The 14,871-nt window shown below is 32.1% G+C and overlaps 1 protein-coding gene across 2 annotated transcripts in view; it reads left to right on the top strand.

The window, feature by feature from the left end:
* The window catches only part of LOC126889831 (inactive hydroxysteroid dehydrogenase-like protein 1), an 80,431-nt gene extending 65,818 nt beyond the window's left edge, over positions 1–14,613 (top strand). Inside the window, exon 6 of one of the 2 annotated variants that reach the window (XM_050658519.1) lies at positions 8,714–14,613. In XM_050658519.1, coding sequence (XP_050514476.1) covers positions 8,714–8,770 — 57 coding nt within the window. In that variant the 3' untranslated portion in view covers positions 8,771–14,613. Of the gene's footprint in view, positions 1–8,642 lie in introns of both variants that reach the window. The other variant, XM_050658518.1, reaches the window with a different exon arrangement.
* Positions 14,614–14,871: the final 258 nt, after the last annotated feature.

Below are 14,871 nucleotides of genomic sequence, written 5' to 3'. Positions count from 1 at the left end.
CACATAATTAGTTTTCGACTGGTTTACCAGTCATCATCAGTGCTTACCTAAAATGAATATTGATAAAATAATACAAAGATATTGAAATTTTGACTACGGTTAAAAATATTATCAGTTATACTCACGTGCAATGTACATGCTAACCACCAAGATAGTATTTAACAAAAATATGTGGGTCAAAGCCCAGTAAAAGAAGTCCTTCAAGGAACAAGGTCAGTTTTTTAAATATACCTTTTATACAGGATTTTACTGTTTTTTGAGTAATGAATAAGTAATATTGATTTACTGTTCATGCATTAGGATTTCAAAAAAGTTTAGGAGGGGGAGGAGTGGTCGGGCGCCTTAGTTCAGAGATTAGGTTGGCGCCTTTTTTAGAATTTGGGTTGGCGCTTTTTTGATGAGCCTGTCCGGCCCTGAGTGTATACATTTTACAAATAAAAATAATAATCTTAATATTAAAATAAATGCATTCTTTTTTGTATTTTATTTTAGTTTTTTTTTTTGTTTTGTTTTTTGTTTTGTTTTTATAATGGATGTACGAGTTTATGAAGATGTAGAAACTACTATATTATAGTCCGTTCTTTAACGGTAAAATATTGCAAAACCTCTAAATTTTAAAAAACCGCTTGGATTGACATGAAATTTGGCACACACATAGCTAACAAGTCAAAGAAAAAAAGTGATATTGTGCCGATATGTGCTTTTGCCCTGGGGGTGGTTTTCACCCCCTTTTGGGGGTGAAAAAATATTCGTCAAAAGAAAGTCAGGAAATGGATAAACTGGCTAATTTTAAGTAACTTTTGCTCTATGGAGTTTTTTCACTAAGTCAATACTTTTCGAGTATTTGGCAGTGAATATGTTCATATTTTCAACAAAATAACCACGCTTTTAGAAGGTTGTTCGGAAATAACTCAAATAGTAAGTATTTTGTCGGACAAACATTATTAGCAAAAATATAGCCTGTAAAAAATTTAAAAAAATGGTGTATACATCACGTCTCTACACCTAGTAGAAGCAGAGTTATAGCTAATGAAAAATAGGTTAATATTCGTCAAATTCCAAATGGAATACTTTAACGTGAAATAACCAAAAATGAAGCACATTTCGGGGAAAACTCATTACAACTTATTTAAAGTGTTTAAAAATAGCTTCATTTTTGTTTTATAAAAAAAATTCTAGCATCAAAATTAAACAAGTTTTGGTAAACACCCTTTTGGTTTTGGTAAAAAAATCGAGAAAATCATCCCCTAATTAGCATCTTAAATGAACTTAATCGTTACGACTTCACAAGTTGCTTGACTCGTGTATATATTGTTTATATGATCTGTAAGTTTCATCGGTTCAAAGTCCTTATTATTGAAAGGGCTGTAGTTAAAAGGGGTGGAACGAGTCACTGATCACGAATATATGCAAATTTAGAAACACCAAATCTTGATCAATTTTTGTCTAACAGAAAAACAAAAAAATACGTGATATTCAGAAAAGCAAATCTGACTACTTTTGTTTTTCCAGATTTTTGGTATCTCTAACAATTTTTAAGTAATTTTGAAACAAAGCATATTTTTCAAAATTTAAATTTTTAAAAATTTTACTTTGAAACCAATTTTTTTTTAAAATAAGCACTTGGAATCGATGAAACTTACAGATCATATAAACACAACATAAGTAAAATAATTTGTGGAGCGGTGACGATTAATTTCATTTAAGTTGCTAATTAGGGGGTGGTCTTCCCGATTTTTTTTGCAAAAACAAAAGGGACCAACTTTATTTTGAGCGTAACTTGCTTAAATTTAATGTTAGAAACTTTTTGTAAAAACAAAAATAAACCTTTTTTTAAACACTTTAAAAAAGTTATAATCGGTTTTCCCCAAAAAGTGCTTAATTTTTTGGATATTTCTCGTCGAAATATTCTATTTGAAATTTGGTGAATGTGAATCTATTTTTCATTGGCTATAACTCTGGTTCTACGAGATCCAGAGACCTAACGCCTACAACATTATTTTTACTTTTTTACAGGCTATATTTTTGCTAAGAACGTTTTTTTCGACAATATTACTTTTTGAGTTATTTGCGAAAAACCGTCTAAAAATGTGGTTATTTTGTTGAAAAATGAACATATTCACTCGCAAATAACTCGAAAAGTGTTGACTTGGCGAAAAAGGTCTATAGAACAAAAGTTACTTAAAATTAGTCAGTTTATCCATTTCCGGACTTATTTTGGACATATATTTTTTTCACCCAAAAGAGGGGGTGAAAGTCACCCCCAGGGCAAAAGCACACATCGGCACAATATCACTTTTTCTCTTTGACATATAAGCTATACGTATGCCAAATTTCATGTCAATCCAAGCGGTTCTTTAAAATTTAGAGCAAAAACCGTGAAAGAATGGACTATTAGTAGTATTTTATTTCTAGAAGTTCGAATACTTTGTAACGGTTAAGATGTTTTATTCTTTGAATAAAAATGGCGCGTCTTATGAAAAAATAGAAAGATAGATTTTTTGTCACAAATTGAACGGGGAATACAAAAACGATTGTTAATTTGAAATATGTCAGTGGCGTACTATCTTTTTTCTTTAAAAAGTTCAGACCATTACCCCAATGCGCGCCAATGATAAATATAAAATTCTTAATTGTATGTCAAAAAATGCACAACAACTACCTCTTAAAACTCGCCAAATTTAATTACAATGTTGCCAGTAGTTTCGGCAAAATCGTAAAAAATGTGTAAAATTTTGTTTTTTTCAACGCGCTGTATTTGGAAAATGGATGGCGTTACAAAAAATTTTTATTAAGCAAACACCAATTATTTTTTAGTTTTTTACCTACTCCTGTGACAGTGTTAACTTTTTTGAAAAATATGTATAAAATTGTATCAAAAAACGAAAAAAAAAAAACCGAAAAAATGCGGTTTTTTATTTTTAAAGGTGCGTTTCACCAATTTTAAAAATTTTAAAAAATTTAGGGTGAAACATTATGCAAAAATACACGTTATATATTTTTTTCGTGAAAACAAATGTCTTAGCTATTTTTTTATACTCATTTAAAATTTTGAAATCGTTCTAAAATTTAAATTTCCCGCCAAAAATTAAAAACAAAATTTTTTTCGGACATAAAGGTTTTTAAGGCTTACAACTTTTTTATTTAAAGTTTTTCGCTAGTTCTCGATGCCGCTGAGATAAAAAATAAAAACATAAAAACCCTAATTAGGCTCTAGGTGGGTCACATGACCACCTAGGGGGCTAAAAATTGCAGAAAGTTAGTTTCACTATATATGCTCAACGGTGACCTATATGGAATTTGAATCGAGTTGGGGGCACTTTTCATCATCTTACCCGGCTAGGCCCTTTTTGTTTTAAGTGATAAACCATAGAATCGCAACCGTGATATACAGGGCGTTTCATTGGGAAACGGAAATACTTGAATGATCAATAGAGGTCACTGAGAGGCGGTTCTAGAATATACTACATTTATTGCCCCACTGGTTTTTATAACCGAGTTACAAGGTGTTTTATCGATTTTGCCGATTTCTTTCTGGATCCATAACTTTAGAACCACTGTATATTTTTTTAATATTTGGTGCAATATGTCTTGTTTAGAACCCAAACCACCTAACTATTCTTTTTCTCATAGGCATCTTTCAGTGCGTCACAGTTTTTCGATTTCTTTCTAACGCATTAAATTGTACGTGACAGAAAAAAAGGCACGTTTGTGATTACAGACACTTATAACATTTATTCTAGTTGTCGATAGATGGCGCTATAAATATTTACGAATTATATAATATATCTACGAATATAATCTGTACAATTTATAAGACTATGGTTCTATGACATCTCGTAACGCGACAGTTCGTAACCGGACAATTGGTAAAGGACAATTCGTAACAGCGACAGTTCGTAACGGCGACAGTTGGTAACTATACAAGATCGTAACGGACAATTCATAACGTCCAAATTGAATTATGCTCTTTATTTTTGTTAACGTGGAAAATACTGTGATTACAGTTATCAAATGAAATTATGTTTTATCAATTTAACGAATCAGTATCAGGATAAACATTTTAAGCCATTTCATATTTTGTGTTTCAGAATATAATAAAAGTTTTTAAACACGCAAATAAAAATTATTTAAATAAAATACTTTATTTAGAAAAATGTTTACTTAGAAAGTTAGGAATGTCTAAAGACGGTGGTCGGCTTAAAGATTTCACGAACTACTTCATTATTCAACAATAAGAGGGATAAACTTTTAAAAATATTGTTAAAAGTTTGAATGTATTTAAATATTTAAAGTTTGTATGTGTTTAAAGACTTTTAATATATTCTGTAACCAGAAATATAAAATGTGTTAAACATGTTAATCCAGGTACCTACTATTTCGTTAAATTGATAAACATAATTTCAATTGTAAATGTAATAACAGTTAGTTTCGACGTTAACAAAAATAAACAGAATAATTCAATTTGTATAGTTACGAACTGTCGCCGTTACGAAATGTCGCCGTTACGGACTGTCGCTATTACGAGTTGTCCGTTACCAATTGTCCGGTTACGAACTGTCGCGTTACGAGATGTCTGGTCACGAAGACTATACAAATCAAAGAAAATACCATTTTATAAATTCAATAAACACAACTGATTTGTTTTTATTCCAAATTGCAAATAAAATTAGACAACTGTCAGATTTAACTAAAATGTCATGTTAGAATAAATGTTATAAATGTGTATTATCACGGATATACCTTTTTTTCTATCATTTGTGACGCACTGAAAAATGCCTATGAAAAGGACCACTCTTTCTCATAGGCACTTTTCAGTGCGTCACAGTTTTTGATTTCTTTCTAACGCAGTAATTTGGAAGTGACAGAAAAAAACGTACTTCCTTGATTACAGTCATTTATAACATTTATTCTAGCCGTCGATAGATGGCGCTATAATCTAACAAAAAATGATTTACGAATTATATACACGACTATAATCTGTACAATTTATAAGACTATACGAATAAAAGAAAAGACCATTTTATAAATGCAATAAACACAATTGATTTGTTTTTATACCAAATTGCAAATAAAAGAGTTTTATGTACTGCAATACCCCTTTCATATTTGGCTGATTGCGATTTTGACAACTGTCACTGTCAGATTTAACTAAAATGTCATGTTATAAATGTGTATTATCACGGACTTACCTTTTTTTCTCTCACTTGTGACGCACTGAAAAATGCCTGTGAAAAGGACCTTACTATTATTTTAGAGTTTGAAGGATATTATGTATAGTATAATAGGGGACTTGCACATTTTTTTTATTAGATAATAATGTTCAGTTTTGTTTAAAAATGAGATTTCCAAAATTTCACGCTTCAGAAACTCATAATAACTTAGAAGTACAAATTTAAAATCTTCTGTGATTTAGAATAGTTCAAACGACCCGTGACGTCTGACGTCATATAGTTCTACTATATGGTTATGTTTATGGTTTTATTTAGGTATAGTATTCTCCTTCTTCTTCTTTAGTTTATTGGCCTCCACCTACTTGGGTATTTGGCCAGCTCATCGTCGCGGAATAAGGAAAAAATATTTATATTCTAATGACACTTACCTTATGTCATTGTAATAATATATACCAGATTGTTAAGATTGGAGTTTGATATAGTTTTTGAAGGAAAAGAAAGAAGGTTCACCATGGAAAATAATAGAAAACACTATAAGTGTTGGTTAGTGCCATTTTGTAAAAGTACAAGTTTTCTATGGAATTAAAATAGTTCAAACGATCAAAAACACTTGTGACGTCATCATCATCATCATCATCATAAGTGACTCGACAATCCGTTGGGGATCTTGGCCTGGTCACAAAGAAGTCGCCACTCCTGTCGATTCCTGGCAACTTCCCTCCATCTTCTGACCCCTAGAATCTTTAGGTCTTGTTCCACATCATCAATCCATCTGCTTCGTGGTCGTCCTCTACTTCTTGTGCCCTCTGGTTTTGAAAATGTTTATCTCTTAGTGTATTCGTGATCTGACATCCTAGCAATGTGTCCAGCCCATCTAAGTCTCTGCACTTTAACGAATTTCACAATATCTGGATCGGTGTATAACTGATACAGTTCAAAGTTGTATCTTCGACGCCATAGCTATTTTCATTTACTGCACCAAAAATCTTTCTAAGAATTTTTCTCTCAAAAATACCAAGAAGTCTTTCATCACTTTGAGATAGGGTCCAAGTTTCAGCTCCATGTATCAAAACCGTCTTATTAAGGTATTGTATATATTGAGCTTTACTGCACGTTTTATATTTTTATTTTTTAAATATTTATGGAGACCGTGGACAGTTCTGTTTGCTATTACTATGCGTCTTTTTATTTCATCGCTTGTCGTGTTTATTGAGTTTACTAGCGATCCAAGATATGTGAATTCCTTGACTTGCTCAAAGGTGTAAGGTGTGATTGTTAATTTGAATTCTCTGTTGGATATTTCGGGAGGTTTTAGAAACCAACATATATTTGGTTTTTTCCTCGTTTACCACAAGTCCTAATTCACTTGCCGCGTCCGCAAGCCTTGTAAAACACTGCACCATGTCTCTCATACTTCTGCCCACTATAACTATATCGTCAGCGAATGCGAGAATTTGCGTCGATCTATTAAAAATAGTTCCATTCATTCTAATATTTAATTGTCTGACTGCCTTTTCCAAAGCCAATATTAAAGAGGAGACACGCCAGCGCGTCTCCCTCTCTTAGACCATTATTAACGTCAAAGAACGTAGAGTGTTCTCTTTGAATTCTAACGCACGAGCTTAGGTTTTGCATTTTTAGTTGGGTCAACTTAACTAACTTAGGTGGGATCCCAAGGTCTATCACTGCATTATATAATGCACTTCTTTTAACACTGTCATAGGCTGCTTTGAAGTCGACGAAGAGATGGTGGGTATCTATGTTATATTCTAGTGACTTTTCTAGAATCTGCCTATGTGCTTGAATTTGATGTATAGTTGACTTTCCAGCAGTAAATCCGCATTGGTATTGACCTACAATGTCCTTTGTAAAATGTTTAAGTCTTTCAAACAATACATTGCCGAAGATTTTATATGCAGATACTAACAAAGTAATGCCTCTCTAGTTCTTACAATCCAGTTGATCACCTTTTTAATGCAACGGACATATTACTCCCTTTAGCCACTCTTCTGGTACCAATTCATTCTGCCATATAAGAACTATCAGTTTATGGATTGCTGCAAAAAGTTGATCACCACCTTTTTTTAAACATTTCCGAACAGATTTCGTCGATTCCTGGGGCTTTATTGTCTCTGAGTTTTAGGATGGCATTTGACACTTCTCTTGTTGGGTCTTCACTGTGAAGTTGATGATGTAGATTTTGTTGATTTTCTATGTTATAACCTCCTTCTATATCGTTTATATTTAGATGTTCGCTGAAATGTTGTCCCATCTGTTAAGAACTGAGTTTTTGTCGTGTAGAATTTCACCGTTAGTGTCTCTACAAATTTTTATTCGTGGTTTAAATTCTCGACGGCTATTATTTAAGGATTTGTAGTATTTTCTTGTTTCATTTTTATCAAATAAACTTTGTATCTGATTGAGAGTGTTCTGTTCGTATTCCCTCTTCTTACGTCGATGCATACGTTTTTCCTCTCTTCTAAGACGTCTATATTCTTTTTTTCTCCGTGTACAATCTGCGTCGATGGTTTTTTGATATGCTACATTCTTTCTATTTGTGGCCATTTCACACTCATGATCAAACCAATGATTTCGTTTTTCTGACCTGGTTTTGTCCAAAATTTCAAGCGATTTCTGTAACACAATATCTCTTATATTTGCCCATAGTTGGTTAATGTCTTCTTCTTCTAAGTCTTCTGTCCTTATTTGATCTTCTATTTGCTGTCTGTATACATTTGCTATGTCGGGATCTTTTAGTTTATTAATGTCGATTTTTTCTTTCCTTTTCCCGATCTCCTTTTTTAAATTGGTAATTCTTTCTTTAAATCGTGCTTTAACCAAATAGTGATCACTATCTATGTTTGCTCCTCTAATAGACCTAACATCTAATAAGTTAGAGCAGTGTCTTGTATCAATGATTATATGATCTATTTGGTTAATTGTTTCATTATCAGGAGATTTCCAAGTTCCATTATGTATATCTTTATGGGGAAATCGTGTCCCAGCTATTACCATATTCTTTGACATCGCAAAGTTTATGATTCTGAGACCGTTATCATTAGAGTCTACGTGTAGGCTCTCTTTTCCGATGGTGGGCGAAAATAGATTTTCTCCACTTGTGACGTCACATAACTGTATTTTCTACTGACGTTTATAATGTCTACATAATTTAAAATTATATACAATTTGGTTTACTTTGTTGGTGCAGAATGTAAACACACAACCATATGACGTCACGACGCGTTTTGCGCTAGCTGCAATAATTTGAATTTAGCATCGTATTTAATGGCCAAACGGAACACAAAACAACTTTTTTATCTTTGATACATGTTTTAAATTATGATCTGTTGTGACTTATAACATTTTTTTCTAATTTAAAATTTTATGCAAGTTCCCTATTATACAGCACTATAAAAACTGAACCATCTTAATTGTTTATCTAATACCTAATATTTTTTTTTATTTTAGACATTTTTAATAAAACTTTTTCCCACCTGGGTACAGATGTATCTTTCTGACCGCTTAAATCGTATTTTTAGGGAAGATTACTTTCGTCAGCAAAAAGAAGGATAATACTGGACGCAACAAGACCTTAGACATAATTATTGTTAAATAGAAATAGACCTTGGACATAATTATTGTAAAGTGGAAATATTTTAACTGCAGATTCCTGCGGGCTCAAAACAATATGGTTTAACCCAAATCACTTACTACTATGTAGACTACAGTGATTAGCGCACAAATAACAGTCGAAATAACGCATAAGATGGAAAACATATTAAGTTGTAAGATAAAAAGAATTAAAACTTGTAGAGGTTGGAAATTTAGCGAATAAAACCTATAATTCATTCTATAAACCCATATTCTATATATTATATTCTATTTACTGTTTCCCACCTTTAGACATTATCAGAGGAGTGTGTAATCTAAAACTGTCACTGTAACCAGTTGCCAAACTCGTCCAATACGTTTAAGAGGATCGGTACGTATTTTCGGCTGCAATGCTATTCAAATGGGGATTCATTTTTTTCGAATCCTGAGAAAACTAATAAGTATTTTTGAAAAATTTAAACGTAGAATGAAAGATCACGTTATTAGCGAGGGCCGAAAGTCCCTGAGAACTTCTATAATGTTTATTTTAATAAGTTACAGGGGTGAAAAACTAAGAGAAAATTTAGTGTGATTTTTAATTTCAAATATATCATTCAAAATAAACTTTTTATTTATTCTAAGGGACTTTCGGCCCTCGGTAATAATTTAGTCTTTCATTCTGCGTTTAAATTTTTCAAAAATTATTATTGGTTTTTTCAGGATTTGAAAAAAATAAACACAATGCCGTGGTAATATTATCCAAATCTATCTTTGTCTTACAACGCACTCAGCCGAATATAATATTGTCAGAATATATTGTCAGTCAGACACTGACAATCAGTGACAATTTTAAATATTTGACATTGCATCGGGAATATGTTGTTATTGACTAAATATTATTGAAATATAGTGTATTTGATAAATAATTGATTTAGGACGTGAATTTAATAAAAAGTTATTTATTGTGTATTATTTGTGGAAGATACAAGCAGAGAATACATCAGGATAATATATTCTGTGATCCAAGTATTTTGTTGTTAAAGATGTTCAAAATTGTAAGCGTTCCATAACAATATATTATTAAAAAATCACTTTAACACTTTTCCTCTTTTCTCGATTGAGTATTAGTCTTTGTTGTACAAATAAATTATTACAATCACTGAATACATAGTTAGTGAAAAAATTATCACATTTATTAACTGAAATAATAATTTCCAATTATAAAAATAACAGTTATCCAAGAACATTCAAAACCCATCTCTTTAAATTAATGATGACATTTTCAAGTAGAATGACATTCTAGTAATGTTTACATATCCATACCAGTGTGAATTTTACTACACGTAATTTGCCGTGTAAAGACAGAAAAAGTAGGGATACACGTAAAATATTTGCGAATTATGTACCCATAGCCTTAAAGGTGAAAACAATAAATACATTGTAAACTTATAGGTTTTTATCGCTAAATTCCCCAACTCTTTCTACTAGTTTCATAATATCTTTTTCCACCTACCTCTATCGAAAGTATACATTTCCTGACCTGATTGTAAGGAGAAAAATCGTACCATTTCTCTCTAGGGAGACAAATACTTTTACTCCCTAGGAAGTAAAAGTAAAAGTGACGTCATGGTATGTCATTAATAAAATAACTTATTGACACCCTATACAATATTCTATTTTCTATTACGTAAATATCTATACATTTTAACCTTTATTTATAGAACACCCTCTATTTTACAGAATGGTAAAAAACAGCAAGTTGCTATATTGATTTAAGAGGATCGGTATGTATTTTCGGCTGCAATGCTATTTAAATGGGGATTCATTTTTTTCGAATCCTGAGAAAACTAATAAGTATTTTTTAAAAATTTAAACGCAGAATGAAAGATAACGTTATTAGCGAGGGCCGAAAGTCCCTGTGAACTTCTATAATGTTTATTTTAATAAGTTACAGGGGTGAAAAACTAAGATAAAATTTAGTGTGATTTTAAATTCAAATATATCATTCAAAATAAACTTTTTATGTATTCTAAGGGACTTTCGGCCCTCGGTAATAATTTAGTCTTTCATTCTGCGTTTAAATTTTTCAAAAATATTTATTGGTTTTTTTCAGGATTCGAAAAAAATAAACACAATGCCGTGGTAATATTTTCCAAATCTATCTTTGTCTTACAACGCACTCAGCCGAATATAATATTGTCAGCATATATTGTCAGTCAGACACTGACAATCAGTGACAATTTTAAATATTTGACATTGCATCGGGAATATGTTGAGTTATTGATTAAATATTATTGAAATATAGTGTATTTGATAAATAATTGATTTAAGACATGAACGTAATAAAAAGTTATTTATTGTGTATTATTTGTGGAAGATCCAAGCAGAGAATACATCAGGATAATATATTCTGTGATCCAAGTATTTTGTTGTTAAAGATGTTCAAAATTGTAAGCGTTCCATAACAATATATTATTAAAAAATCACTTTAACACTTTTCTTCTTTTCTCGATTGAGTATTAGTCTTTGTTGTACAGATAAATTATTACAATCACTGAGTACATAGTTAGTGAAAAAATTATCACTTTTATTAACTGAATTAATAATTTTCAATTATAAAAATAACAGTTATCCAAGAACATTCAAAACCCATCTCTTTAAATTAATGATGACATTTTCAAGTAGAATGACATTCTAGTAATGTTTACATATCCATACCAGTGTGAATTTTACCACATGAAATTTGCCGTGTAAAGACAGAAAAAGTAGGGATACACGTAAAATATTTGCGAATTATGTACCCATAGCCTTAACAATGTTTACATTAATAATTTGACTTATATTTGACAGTTGACGGTTATACTTGTTAGTTTTAGTTCTCTAATAAATTTTGTTAGTTACATAAATAAATTATTTAAAAATGAAAAAATGACTTGTTATTTGAGGGAGGTGGAAACATCATATGTATAACATGGGAGTAAAGCCTTTTACTCCCTTGAATGATTACTGCCCTACGCTACGCGTCGATAAACTTCATTCTCGGGAGGAAAAGTAGCACTTTGCTCCCTTGTTATAAAAATAGCTATTTATCTCACAACTTAATATGTTTTCCATCTTTTGCGTTATTTTTCCGGTTATTAGCGCGCTCATCATTGTATATTAAATAAACATTTCTGGCTACTACCAGAGGCGCACTATCGGGGAAAATGAATGGTCCCTTCCCAAATTTTTCGCCACTAGCGGAATTGCCGGTTTAGCGCAATTATTCGATTCTCCAATACCTTCTATGTAAATAACGTACTGTTACGACAGTTCCGTAAATTGATCCTACATAAAAGTCCCTTGACGCAAAATAAGAAGTAGTCACGTACAAGAATGTTCTAGATATCATGGAATAACCCGCAGAAATGACTGGTGACTTCAAGAACGTCAGAAAATGTACCTATATAAACCAACAAACTGTCAATACGGATGGAATGGCCCCGTCCCATTCAAACAGTGCAGCAAGATTGGGGCCAACATACAAGTGAGAGATCCTAGAGAGAGACAGAGCATGCCAGGGAAAATTTGTTACAACTACCTACCACCAGAGTTGCCAGATGTGATTTTATAAATCCCCCACTTAGAAACTGAAATTCCCTCAAATTGAAGCTGAAATCCCTTCAATTTAAATTTTTGTCGCATTTTAATAAATTAGTAGTCAAATGTAGAGAACAGTAAACCAAATTTATACTACTTATCAACAAAAGGCCCTGGAAATAATTCATAGGTCCTATCGTCTTCGATTATATGAGAGTATAATATACAGTTCTATGTATATACGCAAATTAAATTTTTCTGCCTAGAAAAATTCCTCTAGACGCTTTCAAATTACTCCAAAATTATGGGAAAATACCCCAAGCTGGCAACCCTGACTGCCAACCTTTCTTACCATATTACATCAAGATACAAGCCTGAAGTACCTTTTCAAGTGGACATTTGCCCACGAGACGAATGGGACAGAGGAAACTGACGACTCAGACTGCAGGGTTACACCTGGTATACGGACGGGTCTAAAACTGTAGACGGTTGGGGCGCAGGAATATTCTGTAGTGGTGAAAATTTCAACATTTCTATTCCACTGGGAGAATATACCTCCGTATTTCAGGCAGAGACTTTTGCAATCTTGCAACGTGCAAGAGAAAACAGCCTGAGGGCATTCGAACTGCAGCGGGTTAACATATGCACAGATAGCCAAGCAGCCATTGGGGCTCTTATAAACCCTAAGGTGAACTCTAGGCTGGTGTGGGAATGTCGACAAGAACTTGACAGACTGGCACAACATAACAGTGTTATACTGGTATGGGTTCCAGGTCATCGGGGCATATACGGCAATGAAAGAGCTGATGCACTTGCCAAGAGAGCATAAGCTACAAAATACCTGGGTCCAGAACCGGCCGTGGGAGTGCCAAAAAGCACCGTCCGCGAACGAAAAAAAACCTGGATCCGAAGCCAACACAACTCACACTGGGAGAGTGTACCCGGTCAAACACATGGCAAGATGTAAAGTGATGAGCGCGCTGATAACCGGAAAAATAGGCGGTTATCTTCTATCCTTCCCTGACTATGACTATACTCTCTCATCCTGGCCGCATTAAATTCACTTCTTGCCCATTCCATCCGTATTGAAAGTTCGTTGATATAAACATAAGGTGAAACAGTAGCGATCAACAGGTAGCGAAAACGCGTTCCAAGATTGCGGCTGTAATTTTAAATATTTTTTCGAGATATTTGGCACACGTATTCGTAATATAATAAAGAATGGCGGTACAGAGCCCAATTTGAAAAATATATTAATATGTGGAAATTACTCTGTAATTAAATACAATATTTAAAAAACGAGCCTGTACCGCCATTAAGAAGAACAAAAAAATACACTTTCTTCAAATAAACTTTTTTATTCGATGCCTAGATTTTGTGTCATTTTGGAACTACTAATGAAATAAAAAATTTTAGTATTTGCATTTGAGTTTTTCAAGTGTATTGTTGTCATTGAGTGAAAAAAAGTATTGTAACGAGTTCCTGTTAAATAAATTGATTTTAAAGCTGAGTAACAATACTCTTTATTTCTAACGATAAAGTTTTTATTTTTCGAGATATTTGAAGTTAAAAATTTAAAGGTACAGTTATTTTGATTACACTTAAAATGCGAGATATGCTCTGTGTTTATGTACAAGAAAATTATTCCTGTCTTGCTGCTCCACAAAGATATCTAGAAATGTTACTGTGGGCTAATTAGCAAAATTCACGGAAAAGTTATTTACCAGTAATTTTATTGCTGGAATCGAATTATAAGATACAATATATTAATAATATAGATATGCAAAGTCCTCAGATAGTGTGCTACTTTTTTTATAAACAAAATGGTGCCGACAAATCGTATTTTTTTCAATTATTGCTCTATAACTCCGAAGATTTTACCTTTACAACAAAAACACTCAAATAAAAATTCACCGCAATTAAATTCTGCATAGAGATATGTTTTTAATGATTTGCTCCGACAAAAATTTTCCTCGGAAAATGCGGGTTTTCCTAACAAAAACTCTAATTTTCAAATAAAGTTTTAGGTAAGTAATTATTAATCAATAAATAAATAACTTAGTGACATCAAAGCTTTCTTAGTATAGATTGTAATTCCAGAAGTCGGTGAAAATTAAACGAATATTTTAGCAACAATTCAATTGTTAATAAACAATTTACGATCGCAATAATAACCAAAATAATCATGATACATTGATCAAATTTATAAAGATTATAAAGATGAGATGCTTATGTAATATTTTATCGACAAAATATAAATTTTTCTTTTTTTTTGCATAATCTTTGAATTTTGACAAAAAAATAGTTATAATACGCTGGTCTAATTAGTAAAGTACAAAGAAAGGTTATTTACCAGCAATTTTATTGCTGGAATCGAATTATAAGATCATATATTATTAACATAGGTATGCAAAGTCCGCAGATAGTGTGCTACTTTTTTTATAAACAAAATGGCGCCGACAAATCGTATTTTTTTCAATTATCGCTTTATAACTCCGAAGATTTTAACTTTACACCAAAAACACTC

Source organism: Diabrotica virgifera, chromosome 8 (genome assembly GCF_917563875.1).
Source record: "Diabrotica virgifera virgifera chromosome 8, PGI_DIABVI_V3a".
Lineage (NCBI taxonomy): Eukaryota > Metazoa > Arthropoda > Insecta > Coleoptera > Chrysomelidae > Diabrotica > Diabrotica virgifera.
The sequence above is the reverse complement of the archived record's forward strand: the minus strand, read 5'-3'. Positions and strand labels throughout refer to the sequence as shown.